The 22,556-nt window shown below is 38.3% G+C and overlaps 1 protein-coding gene across 1 annotated transcript; it reads left to right on the top strand.

Annotated features, from left to right (window-relative positions):
* Positions 1–212: 212 nt before the first annotated feature.
* On the top strand, positions 213–20,920 carry LOC102684557 (uncharacterized). The gene is made up of 12 exons (XM_069197738.1): positions 213–269; positions 5,175–5,212; positions 7,829–7,930; positions 8,866–8,985; positions 9,332–9,460; positions 9,861–9,923; positions 10,844–10,945; positions 11,106–11,225; positions 13,497–13,579; positions 18,820–18,966; positions 20,114–20,222; positions 20,739–20,920. The coding sequence occupies exons 2-12, from the start codon at positions 5,176–5,178 to the stop codon at positions 20,810–20,812; spliced, it is 1,086 nt and encodes a 361-aa protein (XP_069053839.1). The 5' UTR covers positions 213–269; position 5,175; the 3' UTR covers positions 20,813–20,920.
* Positions 20,921–22,556: the final 1,636 nt, after the last annotated feature.

The raw sequence follows: 22,556 nt of genomic DNA, 5'->3' as shown, positions 1-22,556 counted from the left end.
CCTAGGCTCTCTCCCTGCCTGTGTCTCATGGAGAGCAAGCTGGGATATGCAAAAAGATCATTCCTAATGCAATAAATTGTAAATGGTTAATAAAGTGATGTTATTTATTATTATAAGTGGTAAAACTGATAATGTGATAATCAATAGCAATATTCAGCATTCTGGAGGTCAAAAGTTAGCAAACTTTTTCTTATCTGAGCCACTGGGAAAGTTCCTCTTCTCTGCAATCACAGCCAGCCTGCAGTCTGGAGTGTGGAGCAAAAGAGCAGGTGAGTTTACCACAGCAACACTCTCAATCCATATAATCACATTTTTAATCAATCAGTCTTTTGATTTTAGTGTAATTTTGCAAAGCATCTGCTCAAAGCTGATAGCATAAAGCAAGCTTGGGAATTGGAATGTAAAAAAACAGAAACAGCACAACCAGTCACCAGGTTTCAGGTTATCATGATAGGCAAAGATATAACTAGAAAAATGTCAGAGAAAACAACAGTTCATGTGCAGACCAATGTGAAGGTGACCCTTCACTGAATCATAAGGTTTGTGTTAATTTGTGGGGAAATTAGTTTTAAACTTTTACTCACCTGCAGTATGATTATGTCAACAAACAGAAAAAATATTTCTTATAAATAATTTGTGCATTGTCTTTATATTTTATATGTACAGTATATCTGTGTGCACTTAAAAGTAATAGATCACTAATCAGTGTTCACTGCTATCTGCCCTTAAAGCACTTGCCTTTCTTTATATATAATATAAACAATATTAAAGAATGATAATAATAAATTAAATATTTTTGTTGTGTTAAGTGCCAATAAAGGAATATGTATGACAATATCCATGCAATGTATTTCAATATGTGAATGTGCAACTAATTATTTCTAGCTATTAGCACTTAACAAAACACGACCTGTGAGGAGTTGATAGAACCAGTTTGGCCAGCTGATTGAAAAAGTAAAGTTTTTCTAGTCCAGGGCCAGTTAGGAGACTCGAAGAGTGTAAATCTGTGTAATGAAATTCTTGAAATGTTTTATTAAATTCTTCATGATTTTTGCACTCCGCTCTCACTCGGCGTTTCATTAAAATAATTTCCACCTGCGGCAGCCTGCAACAGCTTGAAAATTTTGTTAGCTCGTTTGTCAAATTTAACAGTAACATGGCTGGGGCTGTGTAATTATTAACATGTGTGACTACAGGATGTGCTTTGTTCCATGTGCCACTCTCTGCGGCTTTTTTCAACTTTATTTCTCCACAGAAGATTTAATATAGTTCAGTGATAAAATAAAAAAGCAGTGGTGTGTTGCAAACCTTTCAATTTGTAAACATGATTGTTGCATCCTTTTACTGTGTTTAAAAGGTGTTTAAAACCTGAGCTTTCATAGAACAAGAGTTTGTTTGATGTTTTACATTTGCGCTTGAATAAGATTTACCCTGAAACTCACAAAAGACTTTAAAATTATACATATGGCAGTATAAGACCACCAAAAAAGAATTCACATTCTTATTTAACGCTACATTCTGCTAATAATTTTATATAGTATGGTAACTTAAATTGTTTATCATTCATTTCTTCATCTTTTTCTTCATTTTCGCTGTTTTATTTAATTGTAATGGCCCTTTACATGCAACGTTATCTTAAAAAAATAAGAAAGGGAAAAAATGCAACGTTATCATAATCCAGCATTAAAAAATAATCGGGAAAGTAAATTATGCAGCAGACCATTTAAAATAAAGGTTTGTGTATACCTCAGATATGGAAAGAGAACAAATCTCTAAAACAGTCAATGATTCTGTTTTTTTACTGATTTAAAATAATGACATATACAGCACTGTCAGCAATTGTTTCAATTAATGATAACCTCACTGTAGTACTCATCTATTTATTTCAGTGCTACTCATAACCTGAGATTCATGAACACAAAGATAAGCTTTTATTTTTAATACCCACTATACAGTATATATATTATATATAACTGTGTGCAATAAATTTTTATTCCACATCTCTTTTAAATGTTCTTAGTGCCTAAGGAAAGTTTTAGACTCAATTGAAATGTTTCATCAGCCAGTCTGTCTCTGATGGTGAGGATTAATAGTTGGAATATCTGGATCTAATCCTTTGCTGAAGGGGATTTTCAGCAGATGTTCTGTGAATCATACCGCTGAGTCTGTATAGCCAAGGGAGAGATAACCGATTGAAAACAGGAAAAAAGAAACAGGGGTCACTCTGCTGGCACTGCTGGTTTACAAATTTAAAGTGATTAAAATTTAGAGTGATTTAAAGTAACTCTGTACATACAGAAGAGTTACAAATGAAAGGAGTCAATTCAGCTGTTCTAGATCATTTGGTAATTTATTTACCTAAGAAAGTTTTATTTAAGTTATTTATTTATTAAGACTTCAGATTATTGGCTGGGTCACTTGTCCCGTACTCCCATAACCCTTTGTGTAAAGAAGTGTTACTGTAAGTGCTTTGAATGCCCTTCCATGTAAAAGATTATGTCTTGAAGAAAACGTCTGGTCATGGAGAAGTTCAGATAATGACAGTACAGATCTTTCTCAAGCAAATGTATTTTCATGAATGGAACCTCGACCAAACTATTCTGAAGAGTTCAAAAAATAAAAATGTAGATGTAGAATTGTTTTGTATCAATAACAGAGTACTATAAAAGATCATTGTTGCAATAAAACCACCCTTTTTGATCGTATGTCTTTTTTCATTGAATTCATTAAGATGCACTAAATATTTTCTCAAATTCAAAAGGAATGCCATCTGGTTGATGGACATATTTTACAGACATCTGTTTATTGATTCTTGGACTCCTTCATCACTCCTATTTTTCTTATTTAGAGAAAAAATATTTGACCTTTTTTCCTTCTTTCATTGTTTATCCTTTGAATGTACAAAAAATCCTTTTGTTTTTTCTAATAAGAAGCATAACAGTTACACAAAACCAAGCCTGAAAATTATTAGATGTTACAGTACATGTTAAATGTTATGTCTGTTATGGAAGTGGAGGAATTATAGCACTATATATATATTAAAAAAGTATTCCGATACAGGCACTAAAGGAATCTAGCAGTCTCTGAATCTATGTGGATCAGACTAATTAAGAAACATTCCAAAAAGAATAGTATTGGTGATGAGATAAAGACCACCAAATGCAGTTGTTGATTATAATTCAACATTGTATAATTAAATTACAAATTTATGTGCAAACTAAATAGTTTATTTATGGGAGACTTGAACTTTCCCAACATAGACTAGGAAAGACCTACAGGAATATACACCTACAGGAATACCAAAAGAAGACACTGAAATGGTAGATATGATTAATGAATACTTTCTTATTTTGTTTGTGTCACGACCACCAGCCAGCAGAGATCAACTCTTAAGCGATCTAATCAGCACCAGCAGCGGATTACTATTAACAAGCGCCGCCGCACGAGTTAACACACCTGCAATTGCTCTACCGTGCAGCACGCCGGGTTATTTATACCATTCTTACCTGATTCCTGTTGCTCGATATTGAGTTCACTACTTGTTGCTCTGCCTAGCGTTCTTACCCCCCCCTGTGATCGTATTATCATGTGGACCACTACTTTTCTTAAGGTATATCAATGATCTGATAAACTAGTCATGTTTGAGGGTGATAACCAACTTGTAAATTCTGTAAAAGCAGCAAATTAAATTCAAAGAGATTTTGATAGAAATCACAACTCGCTAAACACATGGCAGATGGCAGTTAATGTAGACAAATTTGGGGTAGTGAGCCTTACTTGGCTGCTCTCTTTTGAGTCCCCCCTCATATTGGAATGTCTTGTTGACCACAGGGTTAGGAGTATCGACATTATTCCGTATGTACTGTATATACTAATTAAGGAAATAACTGTATGCAGTTGACAAGGATGTTACAGTGTACTGTCCTTTCCTCCTTTGTCTGTTGTAGTTACTCTCCATCTCCGTACTTCAGCACATCTACAAAATCAGATGTGTCACCACTGTGTGATAATAGATAAGCATCTAGGTCATCTTTGTTGATTGTTTGCACTGGAAAGGCTTGCTGACCCTTGATTAAAAGAGGAAAGCAGACGCAAAAGAAACAATAACGCAGTCAATATTCACAAATGCTAAATATTGTATGCATACTTAAAGAAATCATAGCTTTCAAGCCACTGTCTTCCGCACACTTTTGTCACTCCTCCAGGACAGTAGTAAAAAAGACAAACTATAAATAAAAAAGGGGAAAGACAGAGCTCAAAGAAACTAATAATAATAAGTGTCTATGTTGACATATCATTTGCATCTTCTAAACAATACGGAGAAGCAATTTTAAAGGCAAACAAAATGTTAAAACATGTACATAAATTGTAGAATTGAAATCAAGAGATGTTATGCTGAAATTGTTTAATGCACTAGTAAGGCCTCGTTTAGAATGTTTTTTACAATTTGTCACCATGATATAGAAAAAATATTGTTGTTCTGGGATCAGTCCAGAGATAAGCTGCAAGATACATTAATGGAGCAGAATATGTCCTACATTGAAGGGCTGAAGGAACTGAATATTATTAGTTATGAATTTAGAAGACTATGAGGGGAACTGATTCAAGTTTTCAATATCCTCAAATATATTGGCAATGTGAACACTGGATTTCTTTAGAAGACACAGGTAGACAGTACATGAAAGTGAAAGTGCTTTTAAAACCCAGAACATGTGGCACTTCTTAACCCAAAGAGTGGTGGGAGTGTTAAACACACTACCCAGCCATATTGTTGAAACCAATACACTGGCTTCTTTTAAGAAACAGCTGGATGAGATCCTTGGATCAATTAAACTTACTACCAAATAAGCTAGGTAAATAGGCCTCAGTAGACTGGCCTTCTCACATCTCCAAGGCTGAAATGAGAAATACAGGGAGTAGAATAAGATAGAGAACCAAAGAGAAACAAAATGCCAGGAGATACAGGCATCAGCAGGTAGTAATAATAATAATGTACCATAAGTTGTTGTCATTACCTCTAATGTGATAATGCTGGATAATGATGGTAAAGATTATGAAGGATTCCCATTTAATTACCTTGATGAGGACAACCACAAAAGCTCAGTGCTGAAATATCTGCTAAGTGGAAACTGTACATTCCCATCTTGAATATTGAACTTTTTTTTAATTTTCAGAATGCTGAAGATATCTCTGCTTGTGCTAACTGTGGCAGGTAGGGACTGAATTATTTTTTTCTGTTTCATTATTTAGGATTTTGTATTTTTGATCAAGAGTAAGACTAGCTGGTAAGAAACTGGCGAGTTTTGGGTAATATACTGGCTACAGCAACCTACTTATTAGCAGCCCAAATTTTTCTAGTGTGAAAGCACCTACCGGGGTTGTAAGTGGGTTCACATGGGTCAGCAGAGATCCGCTTGATATAGTGTGTTGACCTGGTCTAATGAATGCAAACTGTGCTCTTCATCATATGCACAGATGATTCACTGCAGGGATGTGTAGATGGAAGCCATATTTAAATTACCAAACAAAAAATTGAACTCATGTTAGTTAAGAAATTAGTTTGGGTTATGTCTATAAAAACACAGGTGCTTATCAAAACAATCCTGCAAAATGTAGGATTCAATCTTATTGAAGTAATCATTTAAAGTAAAAATCCTTTAATTGTATCACAGTACATTTTAAACAATAGAGTAACAGTACTTCGGGATATGTGTTGACAGCAACAAGTGAGTCCATGTACTCAACTCTATACCATACAATAAAATAAAAGGGCGCTACCTTTTGTAATCATTCATAGCCGTACAGGGATGCCAAATATGTAACGTTGCCATAGCCAAAATGTAATGTAGTGGCTCTCTGAAGGCACCAGTTCTGTAGGGTTTGGGCATTTACTGAGACAATTATTAATTGTAGCAGTAAATCACAAAGTTGATTCTTTTGATGGCTTTAGAATCCAACCATGCGACATAACTCAAACAACGCACACACACAGGTACTAATACACGAGGATACATTTATTAATACATAGAATATGCATATAAACCTAACAGATCTTATCGAGAGGGTTATCAGAATACAAAAGATATATATTCATTCAGTTACAAAGAGTTACATATATCAAGAGGACATACGTTCAGTATATCATTCATTTAGACCGTTTCGTAAATTAACTTGGTTATAACTTCTACATTAGACACTCAAAACAAGTACATAACTCTTAGGAATTAAATTGATATCAACTGGTTGGGATAACAATTGAATTCTCGAGCTGTAATGCATTGAAGTTGAATACTCATCCAATTTCTGGGGATTCAGATCTCCTGCGGGCACAAAGAAACAGTTGCAGGCTGTTGCTGTCCAATCCGCGCTCTCTGGCTCCGTGCCGGGCTGTGCTGTGCGGCTTGCGACGGTGCGCTGCTGATGCTCACTGTTGGCTTTAACTAGCAAAGTTTGTGCACAGGAGAAAAGATGACTGTGAGTCCCAGCAAGTCAGGAAGAGGACCGGTTCGTTCCTGATGAAGCGCTAGTTCTGAATAGTGATTCAGCTGTCAACAGTTCCGACCTGTTCACGAGGCCTGCTGTTGGTGCTAACCTCGGGTGGATCCTCTGGTTACTCTCTGGCAACCTCCGCTCTAGACTCTTAGAACAAAAGAAAGTTCTGGCACTCGGACACACTGCCCGTTCCGTGGTTGTCCGGGCTGAGTCTCAGGATGGTCAGGAGGCGGGCTGCAAGAATGTCCTACCCTTGGGAGCCTTCTGCTCCTGGGCCGCCCTGCCCTGGAATTCTCCTTTGAATTCCCTTTAGAATAGTCTCAGAATTCTCCTGAATCTCCCTCCTGAATCTTACTGAATCTAACTGAATCTCCCAGGCTCTCTGTGTTGCCTGTTTTTACCTGGAGGAACTTCAGCTCATTGATTGGCTGAAAGTTCCATGGGCATCAGAGTCCCACGTGGGTTACTCGGCCCTACCAGTCCCTGATTGGTTGATCAAGGTGAGATATGAGTCACTTACTCCTGACACTTAGGAATGCAGTCCAGATGTCCATCTGGCACTCCCTAGACAGATAGCCGCCAATGGATGACCATTGATCATGATAGCCAGGCTTAGCTAAGTGCATCCCCCTTTGGGAGCTGTCCTTATCAAAGGAACCTTAAATCAGCCTGCATGAATAGCTTCTCTGTGGCTGCACCACAGAGATGAACAGAGAAATGGGGCCTCATTTGGGAAGGCTCAGAACACTTAATTCTTTCTTATTAATAAGCCTCGCCGCTACACTTTAAACCAGGGGCTTTCATTTCCTGGTCCTGGATACCCACACATCTGCTGGTTTTTGTTTGTGCCTAGCTCAGTTACACAACTGAACCCTTAATTGAGAAAATTATTGAACCGAGTTGAACTGTTTGAGTATTCTCTTAAACTTATTAGAGATCATCTTGTAAATGTTAGTAAATGTTAACTTTGTTAAACTTTGTTAAACTTTTGAGAAGAAGCAACTTGCAAATATTCCAATCAAGAAACATGTTGGTTCAATTATACTTTGATTAGGTAATTAAGCTAACATTGAATGAAACCCAGCAGGTGTAAGGGAATCCGGGACTAGAATTTGGAACTCCTGCCATAGGTGATGAGAAAACTGGCTCTATGCTTTGGGGAATCAAGTGTAACTTTTATCTGTCTTTTCCAATGTTTTTATGAACCAATATTAACATAAAAAATATAGAAAAAATAATTTAAAATGTTTTATTGAGTTTAACAAAGAAGAATAAAAATTGCAAAAATATTCTTCAGGATAACTCTATCCCAATGTGTAACTGTGTGTTTGTACAGGCCTCCATGCTGCCCCCAGGGTCCCACTGCAGAATGACATCTTGAAACAGGGGCCTCCTGAGACCAGCCAGAAGAAAATCATCGAGCACTCCAAGGCTCATGGTGAGAGAGAAAAAAAGAGTAAAGGCAGACTGAAATACAAGATACAGCCACATGTCCTCTGAATTCATTTCTGGAACACCATATTCCACATCAAAGCTGACATTTGGCCTGCATTATGTTTTGAGTATGGAGTATTACTTCAAAGCACATACATACTAATAACTCTTAGTATTTATATAATGCCTTTAAATGCAAAAAAAAAATAATTGCTTTACATACTGTATAGGAAGAGACCCACTTCATCTACCACTGAAGAGCAACACAGCAGAGTAATGGGCAAAAGCCATTTTGAGCCAGTAGGATTTTTAATGACCAAGCAGGCAAGACCACAGTTAAATATCTCATTTGAAGGCTGGTACGTCCTATAGCACACATCTCCATTCAACATACTTAGACATTAATTTTGAAAAGCTAGTCCAGAAGGAAAAATACCACCTACTGGCCCTTCAACGCTACTTCCTGCAGCAAGGGCTCTATTTAGATGTCTGACAAAGCCTAACCGTGGTCAGCTTCTGTGATGTGATGAGAGGCTAGAAGGTAGTAGTGCTGCTGACTGCAGTTGACATGAAGTTGCTCAAGCAGTTAACTTTAACTGCACACAAGTTGAGCTCAATGGCCCAGATGTCATGAGTTTGATCCTGGGTCACGTCACTATCTGAGTGTAACCACAAGCCCCCAGATGGAGAGGAACACTTTTCACAGAGTGAAATTTCCAAAAGTGACTCCTGAAATTTCCCAGATGAGTGCAGGGTTGGAGTAAGTAAGAAAGGCACCATTCATCCAGTCGGTGCTCTACAAATTTAGCAGCACATCAAAAGTGAATAGGCACTCACTTTCCTCAACTGCAGCACAAGAGTTGTTATCATTAACTGTAAAAGAAACAGTGAGTATGAAATGAAACATAAAAAATGTTCAAATATACTGTCCTTCTACAGGGAGCTCTATAGATTATCGCAGACAGGGCACTCAGCCTTCTCGGGCCATACTGGTGGACATGATATCAGGTCTTCCCAGAATTCCTGCCAGTGAAATGGAGAGGAACTACAGAACAATAGGTGAGCAAATCTCTTGTTGAACTATATTTTTAGTGTAGAAAAGAGTCATATACAGCAGTTTATTCTAAAAGCCATGTTGATTACACTGTAATATCTATATGCTTTCCACTGTACTGGTGGACATAGTTTAGTTTAATAATGGTGTACATTTTGTTTTAGGTTTTAGGGAAGGTTTTAGGCCTTCCCAGAACTTCTGCCAGAAAATGGTCAAGAACTACAAGACCAAAAGTGATTGAGACACCAGAAGCTTAATTCATAGCTTAAGATATTTTGTAGGGAATGTGTCTGTAACATCTGCAGGTGTTGCTTGCAGCACATTTGGTGATGTGTCTCTCTCTGTGTTCAGATCTCAACAAGGCCTCTATAGACCTGTTCAGACAGGGAACCCAGCCCTCTAGGGCCGTCCTGGTGGACCTCAATACAGGGCTCCCCAGGTTACCACTCAGCGAGATGGACAGGACCTATGTGCTGTCAGGTGAGTCAGACAGAAGGGATGAAAAAAGGAAGAACAAAGAAACTTAAAAAGAATGCCAGGAAAAAAAGTGCAAAGAAAGATCTTCTGGTGTACCCATAAGAGTGTGTTATAATCTTTAGTTTTTAGTGGGAAAACTCATAGAGGGAATCTTCAGGACTCACAGGGCCTTACAACAGGAAACTGAAACTCTATATCTTTCTGGAAAGCACTTACACCACTTCCCTTCATTCTTTGAATGTGCTCTGATGTGTTTTGGAATTTGTTTTACAGAAAAGGAAAAATTTGAAAATCCATTTCTATACCATTTATATTACTGGACCAACAAACATTAGTGGCTTCATTATATAACAAAGAAAATGTACCTTGTTGTTCACTGATATTGTTGGTTGTCTGTGTCCAGGGCATAAAAATGAAGGTGAACATCTTGAGATCACTGAACTGAAGGCACCAGCCCTGATTAAAGGTGAGGCTCACAGGATACTAAGTGACTGTCCAGAAGTCCAATATGAGACCAATAAACAGGCAGCGCTTTGGAGCAGTGATTATGATTCTGGGCTTGCATCTGGAGGGTTGTGGGCTCAAATCCCAGGTGATATAGCAATTCAGTCTTCTTCAGTTAGGTGATTCACCTGGATTTGTCTGGCAAAATACCCACCTGTATAAATTGTGTAAAAATGTAAGGTGCTTTGATAATCATATCAGCCAAATGAAACAACAATACAGTAAATGAAGGCCCACTGCAGTTTGATACCATTGTATTTGTCAGTGAATTCAATCCAGTGGGCATTTGATTCAGAATCTATGGAAAGTCTAATATTACCACTGATTTCAAACACCAGTTATTTATAACCTTTTAATTTACCTCAAATCTGGTTGCATTGAAAAAGTATATTGTAAGGAACCATCTTTCCATCACTCATCAAAACCACATTATCTTTTCTTCCTTAAAGGATAAGAATTAGATTTACTAACTGTTCAAAGACAAAATAACATTGATATAAAAGCATCAGAACATATCTTTTAAAAAGCTGTTTGGTGTCCTTCATGTGTACCTCATGTTGCCTTTGAATTTAGAAACAGCAATACAAATGTAAATTGAGTGTCAGGGGAAAATCCCTGCTCTTGAATTCCCTGAACTTGAAGCCAAATCCTGCACTCTGAATGACTGGGACTCAGTTGTACTTTAATAAAATTAAACATTATCCATCCATCCATGTGTTCTTAATGTGGACTGATGTTTTTCTAATGTAATGACAATTTACTGTTGTATTTGAGGTAAAACACTCTCGCTCCTTTGCTTCGTTTTAAAACAGGAAGATTTCAATGATGCTCAAGTCAGTCCTATCCCAGTGTTTAACTGTGTATTCTCTTGTATTTGCACAGGCCTCCATGCTGCTCCCAGTGTTCCAGTTAGGAATTACATCCTGAATCAGGGGCCTCCTATGTCCAGCCAGACCAAAATCATTGAGCACCCCAAACCTAATGGTGAGAAAGAGAAAGGGAGAGGAAGACAAGAAATATATACAATATACAGAAACATGGGGATTAGATGCTGAACCACATTTTTAGAAGCAAGTCTAAGGTGTAAAATGGATTAGTCCATTTATTATGTGATTTTATTGACATACATACTGTCCTTCTACAGGGAGCTCTATAGATTACCGCAAACAGGGCACACAGCCTTCTCAGGCCATACTGGTGGACATGATGTCAGGCCTTCCCAGAATTCCTGCCAGCGAGATGGAGAGGAACTACAGGACAACAGGTGAGTGAGGTGGGGGAAGAAAACCTCATTTGTGCTTCTGGGATGGGGGGAATGTGGTATTGGGAAGATTTATCACTTTATTTTCTGGCTTATTATTAATGTTCAGATCTTTCCTCCTTTATCTCTTGAATTGTATTTCTTAATCTAGAAAAAACAAAAAGGCAGAGTCATATACAGTTCAGCAATTTATTCCAAACAAAACGATTCACAGTTTATTCCACAGTTGAACTAGTTAGTGTATTATTTTCAAACTATATCTCTTCCTATTCCATTACTCATTAAATGTAAAATTGCTGTGTATTCCATCAATATGACAATACTATATTTCCATTCACTGCCACAGGATAAATGTATTATGTGTGTACAACATATAAATCGAAAATGTTTGCAAAATATTAGGCTATATTTCATGTTACAAATACATAGGATGCTAACACCTGGGCAATGTCATATAAATAGAGATGCAGTTATATTTACAGATAAGTGAATATATTAATGTGAGACAAGGCAGACAGCCAACACAGAAAGTGAAATGGATTGTTAGGAGGATTGGTAGTGCTGAAAACATAGTAAATAGTTTGAATGTGATGAAAGAGATTTGGGGATGGTAATAATATCTACTTTCCCTGTTCAATTTTATTTTGTTGTATGAGCTATATTTCTTCCCATAAAAAAAATGTAAAGAGACATTTGTTATTCTGGAGAATAAGAAACATTTAAGATGTGTCTCAATGACTCCTTCTTTGCAGGATTAACTAAAAATAAGTTTTCCAAATTGGTAAATACCTCTATACTTTTTCAGTCCCTTTGTCCTGATGATGGTCATAGCTTGTTTAAAATCCAAAATGACTTTATAATTTCTATTTTGTGCAGTCAGTGATGTCTTGATAATGACCTGATAACTCTCATTCTGTGACACTGAGCTATAGCTCCATTAATCTTGCAGTTAATGGACAAATAATTTTCTAACAAAAAGGCCTCCACTTTACTCATTTACTAACCAGAGCCAGTTATGTGTTCCGAGTTGTGCTGTAAACTGTTTTTCAGCTCACCTGCAGACCCAAATCAGACACAAAAAAGTGCTTTAGATCATTAAGGAAGACAGCTGGTGTCTGAAAGATAAAAAGTAATTTGAACATCTAGGTTTCCCTTTAATTTGTAGCAGATGTGTTGTTAGTGTTTTTCTATGTTCAGACCTCAACAAGGCCTCTATAGACCTGTTCAGACAGGAAACCCAGCCCTCTAGGGCCGTCCTGGTGGACCTCAATACAGGGCTCCCCAGGTTACCACTCAGCGAGATGGACAGGACCTATGTACTGTCAGGTTAATCAGAGAAATGGGAGGGAGAAAGGTGGAATGAAGGAAAACACAAAAAACAGTGCAAACAAAAAAGATGAATGCACTTCCAGTATTCCCATAAGTGCACAACTGAGACAAATAGTGACTCAGACAGAGAGAAAAAAAGATTTGTATGTGATCTCAGTCATCCCTGTTTGGTTGGAAATCTAAGGAAAGCAAGCTGATGCCCTGTGGCACTTTGTCTTTTCACAAGACACTTCCTCACCAATGTCCTTTCACAATATCATTGTGTTACTCTTTTTAAAATTATTTATAATATCATTGTCAAAGAAAATTAGTTTGTTTTTTTCACTCTACCAACAAAATCTTTAGCTACTTTAAAGAATGAAGAAGATTTTTTCTCTGATGTTGGCTCTCTTTTTCCAAGTCACAACAGTGAACTTGTGCAAACTGATGTGACTGAACTAAAGAGACCTTCCTTAATCAAAGGTGAGGCTTCCCAGATACAGAATGACTCTCCTTGTACCCAGCATAAAACCATAGGAAGGGGTGTGCCAGAAAATAAAACCCAAATGGATTCACAAAATGTAGCTTTGTACATTCATGCCCAACCTGAAACATTTTGTGTCAAATCTTTGCCCATTTAATGAGATTATCTGACACAAAACACCCTCCATCCTCCTCATATAGTACTTTCCAACATGTTACATGTGTTGTCATTGTTGTGGTTAAAACAAAAAAGGTAAATAGTGTTAAAAAAACAAAATAAAAGCATTTGAACTTCCTCAAGTAACTCTTACTATACTAGTAGCTGTTGTCCTGAAATATTTAAATGAATCTCCCAAATTTGAAGCCTTTGTTTTCTAAATAGTAAAGCAAAAGACAATAAATGGAAATGTTTTATGAATGGAACCTTCTTTCTCTGTCTCTCCCTTTCTTTCTCATCTTTCTTACTTTCTCTGTTACCCACAGAGTCAGAGCGGTGCCAGGGACAGGTCATTGATGGCAAGTGTTACCAGTTCTTTGCCAGCCCACGGACCTTCAGTGAGGCGGAGGTGGGTGGAAACTCAGGCAATCTGCTAACGTGAACGGTGCAGTCCTGTTAGCGAAACAGCAGGCAGCACATATTAATGTTACACCGCAGAAAACCAGGGACTGAGGCGGGCAGGTTTCACATACATCTGCTCTTTATTGTGTATAACTCGCAACTGACACAGAATTGCACAAAACCCGCCAAGTACTGTAAAGCAGTAACCCCCTAAACCCAAAGCGCAGCAGCATCGTAAACCCCAAACAGACGCTGTGCGCAACATAACAGTTAACCCACCTTTTTTGCATAAATGATGTAACTGATAGATTTATTAGTTATGAAATCTAATAACTCCCTCAAGTCCATTTTTTTAAATTGTCTTTACACTTTTTGTTGATTTACAGCGATGATTTCACCATATTTAGTTTCTAATTGTATAATTAGTCACAGCTCCTATGGCAATTGTCTCCACTAATCATCACTAATATTAGAGTGCCTGCAGTAATGTTTGTAGGCTAATGACTGAATGACAGGCTTCCAATGGTTGAATGTGGGGCTCCAAAGGTTATGCAGACAAGAAATCTCCAGGCTCTGAATCGGGGGAGCCCAACTCCAGTCCTCTAGGACCACTTCCTAGCAGATTTTATAGGCTTCCCTATACCCCAGCCTTTGAACAAAAAAGAAATGTGTCAACTTGTCTAATTAATCTAATAATGCATTTAATAATAATAATTGCTTACGCTTATATAGCGCTTTTCTGGACACTCCACTCAAAGCCCTTATTTAATTAAGCAATTATAATAATAATAATAATAAACTTTATTTTATATAGCGCCTTTAAAGGTGGCTTCTCAAAGCGCTTTACAGGATGACAATAACAATAAATAAGAAGACTACAACAATAAATAAGAAAATTTCACAAGACAGGACACAATTATAATTACAACAATACAACAATAACAATAGAGGAGACCGTGGAAGATGGTATTAAGAAGAGCAGAGGGGTGAAGAATGGAACCAGTTAAGTAAAGGCTTTTCTGAAAAGGAGGGTTTTGAGTCTGGATTTGAAGGAGTTTAGAGAAGGTGACTCTCTAATATCCTTGGGCAAAGAGTTCCAGAGCTTGGGGGCATAGCAGGAGAAGGCCCTGTCGCCCATACAATGTAGACGGGCTTGGGGGACAGTAAGGAGGGCAGAATTTGAAGATCGGAGGTTGCGAGGTGGGGAGTAGGGCGATAAAAGTTCAGACAGGTATTGAGGTGCCAAGCCATGTAAAGCCTTGTAGGTGAGCATGAGGATTTTAAAGTCTACGCGGAATTTGACCGGAAGCCAGTGCAAGGACTCCAGGATAGGAGTAATGTGAACACTTGCACTAGACCTGGTCAGGATTCTGGCTGCTGAATTTTGGACATACTGCAGCTTGTTCAGAGTAGATTTAGATACCCCAGGGAGCAGAGCATTGCAGTAGTCAATTCGAGAGAATACAAATATGTTGATCAGCTTTTCAGCCACAGTTAATGATAGCATAGGGCGTAGTCTTGCGATATTTCTAAGGTGAAAAAAAGATGTTTTGACAGTATGCTGTACATGTGGGTCGAATGTTAAGCCAGAATCGAATATAACCCCAAGGTTTTTCAATTTTGATTGGAGCTCAAGTACAGAGCCATCTACAGACAGGGTTACAGGACTGGCTTTACGAAGTTGATGGGGGGTACCAATAAGCATGACTTCAGTCTTGTCACAGTTAAGATGAAGGAAGTTTTGAGTCATCCAAATTTTTATGTCAGAGATGCAATTAGATAGAATAGAGACAGCCACATCAGTGTCGGGTTTGGTATGGATGTATATTTGAGTATCGTCAGCGTAAAAATGAAAGCTGAGGCCATGTGATCTTAAAAGCTGACCAAGTGGGAACATGTAAATGCTGAAGAGCGAGGGGCCCAGTATTGAGCCCTGAGGGACACCAGACTTGACAAGACCAATTTCAGACCTGTACCCATTGAGAGAGACAAAGTGACAGCGATCAGTGAGGTAAGACTTAAACCATTTGAGGGCAGTGTCAGAGACTCCAAACACAGTCTCGAGACGAGAAAGCAAGATATGGTCAACAGTGTCAAAGGCAGCACTGAGATCAAGAAGGATGAGTATGGAAAGAGAACCAGAATCAGAAGCTATTAGGAGATCGTTGGTGACTTTGACTAGGGCGGTTTCTGTGCTGTGAAGTTGACGGAAGCCAGATTGGAGGGGTTCGAAAAGGTTGTTTGTCATGAGGTGGTTATGTAACTGAAGTGTGACAGCACGTTCTAGAATTTTAGAGAGAAAGGGTAAGTTGGAGATGGGGCGAAAGTTGTTAAGATTGTCGAGAGCCATGTTAGGCTTCTTTGGCACTGGGGTAATAGCAGCAGTTTTGAGGACCGTTGGTACAATGCCGGTGCTCAAGGATTCATGTATTATATTGAGGACAATGGGACAGAGAGAAGAGAAACAGGACTGGAATAAAGTGGTGGGAATGGGATCTAAAATAGATGTGGTGGGTTTCATGCGCGTAACTAGTTTGTTTAGGGATGCTGAGTCAAGAAGAGAGAAGCTGGAGAGACGGGAACCAGAGAAGTTGGATGAGGAGGGAGGAGGTGTGGAAATTATATCCGTAGTGGAGAGAATGTGATGCCGGATGTTGTCAATCTTAGAACTAAAGAAATCTAAGAATGTGTTGCAAAGTTGTGATGAGGCAGGTAATGTGGTGGGGCAGTTTGGCTTGAGCAGTCTGTTGATGGTGGAGAAAAGATGTCTGGGATTGTTTTGGTGATTTTCAATGATGTGAGAGAAGTAGGTGGATCTAGCAGACTCTATAGTAACCTTATAATCAGATAAGTAATCTCTCCAGGCCTGATAATGTACATTTAGGCCGGAAAGACGCCACCTACGCTCAAGTTTGCGAGAGGCTGCCTTCATGAAACGCAGATGGTCATTGTACCAGGGGGCAGGGCGAGAGAAGGAGATGGTTCGAGTTTTTAAAGGAGCAAAGGTGTCGAGGGTAGATAAAAGAGCATTGTCAAGTAACTGTATTTTGTCCTCTAGAGGGTCAGAGGAAGAGAAACAGGATAAGGAGGACAGAACAGAATTTGCAAACCTTGGATTGATCGCCAGTTGCGGAAATTTACAGAGCGTGAGGGGGAAGTGTTAGAAACAGGTAATTCCAGATTGAAGAGAATGGCTAAGTGGTCAGAGAGGCCTAGATCAAGGGGGGAGCAGTGGGAGACAAAGGAGTCATTTGCAATAATTAGATCTAAGGTGTGTCCTTTGTTATGTGTAGGGGTACAAACAAACTGAGCAAGGTCAAAGCATCCCAAAAGAGAAAGGAAGTCTTTAGCCAGACTGGAAGAGGTTGAATCAATGTGTATATTAAAGTCCCCTAGAATAAGGATCCTTTTAAATTTAAGGGATAAGAATGAGAGAAAATCACCAAACTCACCTAAGAAGACTCCACTGGGTTTGGGTGGTCTGTAAACTGTGGCAATAATAGTAGATTGGGGGATAGAAACATTTAAAACAAGACACTCAAAAGAAGAGGGAGGAGGTATAGCTATAGGACTTAGACTGTAAAAAAGGTTGTAAATAACAATGATGCCCCCGCCTCTGCCTGAAAGACGCGGAAGGTCAAAGAAACCATATCCAGGAGGAACTAGTTGGTTGAACAGGAGTCCATCGTTTTGTTTGTGCCATGTTTCGGTTAAGCACAGAAGGTCCAGTTGTTTTTCTTTGATAATGATAATTAACATGTGAAGTGAAAAGAAAAACATTCTTGTCCTCCAGGGCTGAGTGTTTGCTCTCCTTACCTAGATATTTTTTTTTTCTTACCTGTTAAGAGTTGAAATCAGGATGAGTCTAGATCGTATCAGTATCTGTGACTGCCTTCCTCAAGCGATTCTTTTCAAATCTGCTTAGTCCCTCCAAGGACATGGAGATGATTTGGCCAGGGATCTCCTGGCTCCTAGAGAAACAGTTACCCCTTATTTCATAGTTTCTGTCTGAACTGCAGTCATTCTTCCTTTCAGGGCTGAACTGCCTGTAGAGTGCTGGAGGACATTTCAAGCTAGAAATAAATAACTAATTGGCTAGATGGGAGCTGTCAGATCTCTCTCTGTGGTACAGAAGTTAAAAAGTGAAAACAGATGTAAATTCCTCATTGAATAGGTACATAATACTAAATAATTGTTAATTCTATATTTTTTTAGAAAACTAACTTTTACCACCTAAGCTCCTTGTAGAACTGGCCTGATTCCCATGACTAGGATAGGTTACCACTGTTAATGATAGTCTGCTCAGTTGTTCAGTCAGGTTAAATAAACACTTTGCTGACTGAGTTCTTAACACAGCTCTTAACACACAGGGACACTCAGGGACAGGGATACATGTGTCAATACCTACCCTTATATTTTCATATTTTACATAATATTAGTGTTCAAGCTAAATCTCATCATTATTAATTCCCAAAATAAAAGTTTAAGTGAGGTATAAAACTGATGGTTTCAGATATGTTGGTTTGGCATTGTTCTACTGTCTCATTGATCCAGGTAGATTGTTAAAGGAAAATTATTTTTCCCTAAAGGATTTACAACTTAAACATAGACTCCACTGTTGCATATTGAAACAGGTATCAATACAGCAAACTAAATCCAATATTAGGAGTGAGTAAGAGTCCAAAAACAAATCAGCACTGTGTTTTTAAGCAAAGCACTCGTAAGAAGCTCCCTGATAAAATATGTTTGTTTCTATTTTATTAAAAAAGTGTATTGTATGTATCAAGTCTTTTATATTACAGGACATAGGCATTTTCATTCATACAACTACAGTATCAAGCCTATAGGAAAAATTAAAATAGCATATCAGTTCTGTCTCTGTCCAGAGAGTCTGTCATCAGCCTGAATCTAAAAGTTTGATTGTCTATATGTTTATGTTGAGAGTGTGCATGTCTATCCTGAGAGTTTGTGTTTCTGTCTTATGAATCTGTGGGTCTATCCTGTGAGTCTGTCAGTGCTGTGAAGTTGTGTGTCTATCCTGATTATGTCAGTCCTCTGAATCTGTGAGTCTATCCTAATAGTTTAATTGTCTATATGTTTACCTCAAGAGCCTGCATCTCTGTACTGAGAGTTTGTGTTTCTGTCTTGAGAATCTGTGAATCTTTGAATGTCTGTATGTTTATCCTGTGAACCTGCATGCCTGCCAGTAGTTCCTAGTCTGTCCTGAGAATCAGTCTGCTTCTCCAGTCCACCTGCAGGGAGCTCTTCCCAGGAGGACATCTGGCCTCGGTGACTTCCCCAGCTCTGCACTCCCACCTCATCTCTTTGGTTATCAACACCAATGGAGGCCCAGCACTCACCTGGCTGGGAGCCTTTAATTTCAATCATCTAAATGTAAGTAATTCCTTTCAGCTCTGTACAGGAGGCAGACACTTTTCACAGTACCCTCAAGCTCTCTGACCCTCTTTATAGCATCCTCAGACATTAGCTCTTCTCAAGATAACTTAAATGAGTTTCCATTGTTTTATTGAAACTACAGCAATTGGATCCAACCAAGTATGTCAATTAAGAAAAATAAATGGTTTTACAGTGGTGACCTGGGGAGAGTATCAAAAGTAAAACTGTCATACAGAGGATTTGAACTCATGGCCTTCTGCGGTGGAGTCCAGAGCCCTAACCATTTCTGTACTTTCTTATTTCAAACTGTCCGCTCCAAAGTACAATATATTCATTGGTGAATCATAAAACTCATGTGCTGAAGTTTATCATGGATGAATTTACACAGTAGCAGAGGGGATCAGTATAGTCCAATACAGGAAAGTAAAGATTAAAGAATAATCACTATTCAACTCAAGTCTGCATTATAACTGATATACTGTATAAAACCGTTACATATATAATTTTTAATTGGCACAGGTTAACATTTTGGTCATGGTGTACTTTTTAAAAAAGTTATTTTTTGCTCACTTCAAACAGAATCTTCAGTAGTGTTCACCCCTATTATGAACAGGCACATACTTTAACTCTGTACAAGGGCTATAAACATCTGCAGTTATCATGTGTCAGTGCAACTACCCCATCTGCTGCTCAGCAGTTTAATAGCAGCACTAAAATTTAGTCAAAGAATACAACAGGTTTCAGATGGAAATGGCAGGTTTCTTGAATCTGTTTAGTGTGTCCTCACTTGCAGATGAAAATCAAAAATACAGATTTGCATTAGATAATTGGGATCAATTAACAAAAACCAGACCAGAGTTGTTTTAAAATGGTTTGACAATATTCTTAGTCATCATAAAAACAATTCATGCATTGCATGCATTTTTTTGCATTGCAAGCAATCTCGTAGTTCTTGTAAGAGAGGACCCACTTCATCCACCACTGAATCATCTTCATGTGACACATGACAGCCATTATTCAATTAGAACAGTCTGCTGGTACATAATGGGGGAAACTAGTTACCTGAGGCACTCAAATGAGATTCCCAGCTGTCCAGAATGTTGTTTCCCCTGTGCTCCTCATTCTCGTTTCTGTTTCTCCTTAGAATGGCCAATTTGTGTGGACAGATGATTCTGCCTGGGACTACACTGCCTGGCTTCCTGGACAGCCTCACATCCAGGGCAAAGAGAACTGCCTGGAGATGTTTAAGATGGGTAAGTCTCTCTGGTGTTAGCTGATGACCGAGGTGAGGTAAGCAAGCATCCAGAGCTATTGTTACTATACTGTGTACACTACAATGGCTGGGTTTTTACTGGCTTGTTAATTTATACAACTATATAGCACATACAATGAGATATATTCTGTGCATATATATTTGTTAGTTCAATTAAGGCTTCAGTTAGGTAATTAAGTTCAGCTGGAATGGTGGAACAGTGGGTAGCATTGTAGCCTCATAGGGCTGCAGCCCTGAGTTCACCTGGGGTACTATATGCTATTTGTATGTTCTCCCTGTGTTCACGTGGGTTTCCCCTGGTTGCTGGTTAATGGAATAAAAACTACTAGGTCCTCCAGGAGTAGAATTGGGGACTCCAGCTTTAGAGAACTGTGTATTCGTTTGATCAAGTCCACATTTCTTCAGCACTATGGGGGTAAAGATGAAACTGTTATTTCACTATAGCTAAAGAAGAGCTGTTGCTGATGAGTATTTCCCCTTTCCTCTTTTTCTGCAGATGTGGAGCTGTGGAGTGTGGTGGACTGTGGCATGAGAAGAGCCTTCATATGCTCTTATTCAGTGACTGTGTGAGGAACTGGGTAGTCTGACTGGAGTGTATTACTTAGATACTTAAGAGTCAGCATCTCGTTCACTCCCTTTTAAAATGTTCCAATTAACCATCTGTAATTGACTTGCATATTAAAAAATACATAATTACTATCAATTGCTGTGATGTTTTGCATGTATCAAAATATTTGGGATTCTGTTGCATTTACTTGTTATATATACATAGACTGTTGACAGAATAATAAATATCTCTAATTGTATTCATTCTGTAGTTGCCAGAGGTATAATACATGTTGGGATATAAGCAAATATAATCCAAATGCTTTCATAGGTCTGTTTTTGGAGCTTCACATTAATAGGAAACTTCATTATAACATATTCATGCTTACTTAGATTAGTTGTCTACAAGAAATTAAAAACAGTTTAATGAAATGTCTTTTCCTTTTTTAGCATGGACTCTATTTTGTCACACACAGTATTGACTTTAAATTTGTTAGGGAAAAAGAAATAGTCACAGGTATAAAATGCCAATATAAGGGTAGCAGTAGCAGGGCAGTAGTTGTTGAAGCTATACATCGTAAAGACTTAAATAGAAAACCCATGTGTACATGAGTGGGACACTGCTATTACGTTTAACAAGGTACTTCGGTTAAACCTTGTTCTGGTGAAAACAACCTGCTACTGACATGGATGTCATTGTAAATTAAACTATTTTCTCATTGACCTACTGGTTAAAGTGACTTCTCACAGTTCTGTACAGGACACAGAGTTTCTCTATTTTAACAGGGGCTTTGTCTCAGCTGTGGTAAAAGCATACAAATCCTTCTGCTAGTGGTATCAGTAGTTTGGCAGGGTCAGGGAATTTTAGAAACTGCATTATCTAATGGTTTGGGGAAATGCAGTACTTATCCCTTATCTTAGAGTATTTGGAACACAATAACAGTGCATCTCTAACTTTTCACTCTCTCTTAACTCTGCAGCCAGCTTTATCTCAGAAGAGATCTACAGTACCTGTCAGAAGTTGGAGAAACTGTCCAATTGTTATGGAGTGGTTAACTAGTGAAGTGGCTTCGGAATGTGTACACAAAGACAAGTTATCTAATGAAGATAGAGAAGATGGACAGTCACAAAAAGAGGTTAAAACAAGATTATGATATAGGCCAAGACATACTTACACAATCTTTTTTCCACCATTAAGTTTAATAGGCTTCATGAAGACAAAAGATTCTCTTGGCAGTGCTTTCAGTCAAGGGTGATTTTCTTATCTTTGGACTGATGAGACCAATGCGGGATAAACAAAGAGGCATATGTGTCCCGGAAGAAGGAATGGTCCTGGGTTGATAATCTGGTCCATTATTCTCGTTTTTCCATCTCCTGTTAATGTAATGTGGGTTGCAAGTGCTGAAATCCTTTCATATGAAGTGCTCCTGGGAAATAGTCTCTCTTGAGTCGGTGTATAAATCTTGCAGTTTTCCATGTTGGCCTTGAGGACATGTTTGAAGTGTATTTTCTGCCCTCTTGGATTTATGCCTGAGAGAAAAAGACTTGCACATAAGTCTTTGATTGCTTAGATTGTGTTCTTTGAAAGTCCAGAAAAATTATGAATGACATATAATTCCATCATCAATGAAATATCAACAAATTTAACAGTAAACAATTTCTTGCATTAGGAATTTGTATTTTCACATACCCCAGCTTGCTGTGAGACACACAGACAGGGAGAGAAGCTGGGGGTCAGACTGCAGAGTGCAGGGTCTTTGCTCAGGGG

Source organism: Lepisosteus oculatus, chromosome 13, assembly GCF_040954835.1.
Source record: "Lepisosteus oculatus isolate fLepOcu1 chromosome 13, fLepOcu1.hap2, whole genome shotgun sequence".
NCBI lineage: Eukaryota > Metazoa > Chordata > Actinopteri > Semionotiformes > Lepisosteidae > Lepisosteus > Lepisosteus oculatus.
The sequence above is the reverse complement of the archived record's forward strand: the minus strand, read 5'-3'. Positions and strand labels throughout refer to the sequence as shown.